Source organism: Suricata suricatta, chromosome 4 (genome assembly GCF_006229205.1).
Source record: "Suricata suricatta isolate VVHF042 chromosome 4, meerkat_22Aug2017_6uvM2_HiC, whole genome shotgun sequence".
Taxonomy (NCBI): domain Eukaryota; kingdom Metazoa; phylum Chordata; class Mammalia; order Carnivora; family Herpestidae; genus Suricata; species Suricata suricatta.
The window spans coordinates 59,671,686-59,674,246 of record NC_043703.1 but is presented as its reverse complement, the minus strand read 5'-3'; the positions used below and the strand labels follow the sequence as shown (position 1 = coordinate 59,674,246).

General features: G+C 55.4%; 1 protein-coding gene across 1 annotated transcript; it reads left to right on the top strand.

Annotated features, from left to right (window-relative positions):
- Nucleotides 1-385: 385 nt before the first annotated feature.
- Nucleotides 386-1,971, top strand: LOC115290588 (atherin-like). Its single transcript, XM_029938467.1, has 3 exons — nt 386-610; nt 1,032-1,131; nt 1,572-1,971. Exons 1-3 carry the CDS (start codon nt 386-388, stop codon nt 1,955-1,957), a joined length of 711 nt encoding a protein of 236 aa, XP_029794327.1. The 3' UTR covers nt 1,958-1,971.
- The last annotated feature ends 590 nt before the right edge of the window (nt 1,972-2,561 follow it).

Genomic DNA, 2,561 nt, shown 5'->3' with positions numbered 1-2,561 from the left:
ACTTCCTCACGCTTTCCCCCCACGTGTGTGCATGGGCCTCCTGCAGTGGCAGGGATAGCCTACAGGTGTCTCCCCCACCGTGTTCCTAGAAGGACTCCATTGTGCACATGGGGAGCCTGGGGCCCTGGGAGGCACAGGGTTGGTGCTGGGTCACAGCGCTGGTCAGGAGGAAAGCCTGGGCCTGGACGCACCTCTGTGCCCTTAAAGCCGGGCCTCCACTGCACCCTGGCCTCCCGGGACATGTGAGTGGCTGTGTTGGTGTCACTGTAGGGACAGGGCATGGGGGGAGGGGAGCCCTCAGCAGCCTGGGAAGGGCTCTTGTCTGAGGAGGAAGCTTGGGAGGGGACCCCAGGCAGTGACCTCACCTCCCTGATCACAAAGCTCAATGGAATTCAGAACCCGGTCGCCAGGCACCCATATTCTGGACACAGCAGCCTCCTCGGCTCATTTGTTCAGACACTGGCGTGTGAGCAACCTGTTCCGTTGTGTGACCATATCCCGCTGCTGCCGGCCCAGGAGGGCTGACGGCAACAATGGTTCCCGACCCCGGAGATGGTGGGGAGGGTGTTGGCAGGGATGCCTCAGGTCACTGACTAGGAGGAACGCAAAGGTAACTCAGGGAGCCCCAGAGCCAGTGTGTCCAGCCCTACACTGCTCTGATCTGACCTGTGCAACCCCAGGCCCCCTCCCATGTGTGCGCATCTGTGTGTATGTGTGGAAGGGGGTCATGGTGGGGGGCCCACATGAGCAGGTGCAGGCTGATGAAGGGGTCAGATGCGTGGTGGGTGGGTCATGCTCACACCTGAGGTCAAGGCTGGCTGGGAGGGACAGGTGTGCTGAGGTGGTCCTCCTGTCTTCAAGGTCCATCCCAAGCCCTGCAGGTGTATGTCACTGCATCCCAGGTACAGGGTTGTGCACACTCGGGTCTGTGTCCCATCAGGGAGCAGCAGAGGCAGGGGCAGAAGGACACTGAGGATGGCGGGGCAGGGCTGTGATGCCTCCGGACCGGCTGCCAGTCACTGTCTTTACAGAGATCTGACCCTATAGGAAGCCGGCTGGCGGAATGGGGATTGAGCCCCCTTCCACAGATTTGTGTGTGCCCTGTGGCCCAGGAGGACCGCCCTGGACTCGGTGAGAGTGCGGCTGCACGGAGGTCTCAGAAACAGGGCCTGGAGATGGCCTGTGAAGGCTTCCAGGCCGCTCCACAGGGCCCAGGTTCACCAGTCCTTGGTCAGGACCAGGAGCCCATGGAGGCTGAGCCCGAGGGTGAAAGGCTGGGGTGGGAGATGTGGGTGTCCAGGGCCGAGTAGGTGCTGGGCCACCCAAGGAGGAGCCCCAGGGGCCAGTGTGGGGCCAGAAGACAAGTCTGGCCTCAGAGCACCCAGCTGCAGACTTCAGGGGGGAAGAGGTCCTGGGTTGGGGTCCTGGCTGCGGCTTCTCTGGGAGGCTCTGGGGTGTGTCGTGTGTCTGCAGAGGCACCTGGAGGGGCAGGCACGGGGGGATCTTGTCTCCTGTCCCACTGAGGACTTGGAGACGCTCCGACTCTCACTCTGCTCTGTTTTCTTCTGAAGAGTCAGGTGCAGAAGGCAGTGTGGCTCCAGAGCCCACCCCAACCCCAGCAGGGGCATCGGCAGCTCTGGAGGCAGGGGTGGTGTCAGGAGTGACTCCCGCAGCGACCCAGGAACCTGCAGGTGACCCAGCACCTGTGGAAGGACAGCCGGGTCCTGCCTCTGATCCTGCTTCTGCCTCTGCCCCTCCTGTCCCTGCCTCTGTCACTGCTGCTCCTCCTGCCCCTGTAAGCCTGGCAGCCACCCTGGGGGAGCCTGGAGACCTGCCAGGGAAGATCTCTGCTGTTCCATCCCTCGCCCCTGACACCCCAGGGGATCGTATATTGATTTTCATCATTATTTTTTTAATATTTTATTTTAACACCTCTAGAAGAATGAATGTTAAATAAAAATTTTATTTGCTTTTAAAAAAAAAAGGATTAAACAAGGTAAAGCCATACAGGCAAATTAAAATATTAAGTTCCGTCACTTTGGGTAGTACTGTATCAACTTGACTAATGTCAGTTGATTACTTCATGCTAAGCAGATTTGGAAACTGTATATACCCTTGATAAATTAACAACGAATATGAACATGTTAACAATGAACTATGAACATGGCAACATAATAACATTACTAACATAATTTTTCATAGAAAAAATTTCTCAATATATTATGAAAATGAGGGGGCGGGATTAATAAAAAGAATCCCTAGGGAGTGAAAAGGGTGACAATAATGATGATGAATTAATTCCATTTTCCTCCTTTTCATACAAGTAAAGTGAGGCAGGGAGAGGTGGGATGGTTTGCTGAAGACCTCACAGCTTATTTTGCTGCAGAATCTGCAGCAGAACACAGCACCTGTAACACCCAGCCAGACCTCTTTCTCAACCACGTTGCATTTCTCTATGAGCGTAGGATTTTACCTTTACGTGTCTGGGACCATGGTCACTTGGCTACAGAAAGAGAGAGCATCCTCATTATCTCAGTATTCATTATCTGAATACCTGAGGT

Coding starts and splice junctions, on each gene's coding strand:
- LOC115290588 (XM_029938467.1), top strand. CDS start 386: ATGGAATTCAGAACCCGGTCGCCAGGCACCCATATTCTGGACACAGCA. Junction 611..1,031: donor TGACTAGGAGGAACGCAAAG/GTAACTCAGGGA, acceptor CTGTCTTTACAG/AGATCTGACCCTATAGGAAG. Junction 1,132..1,571: donor GGAGGACCGCCCTGGACTCG/GTGAGAGTGCGG, acceptor TTTCTTCTGAAG/AGTCAGGTGCAGAAGGCAGT.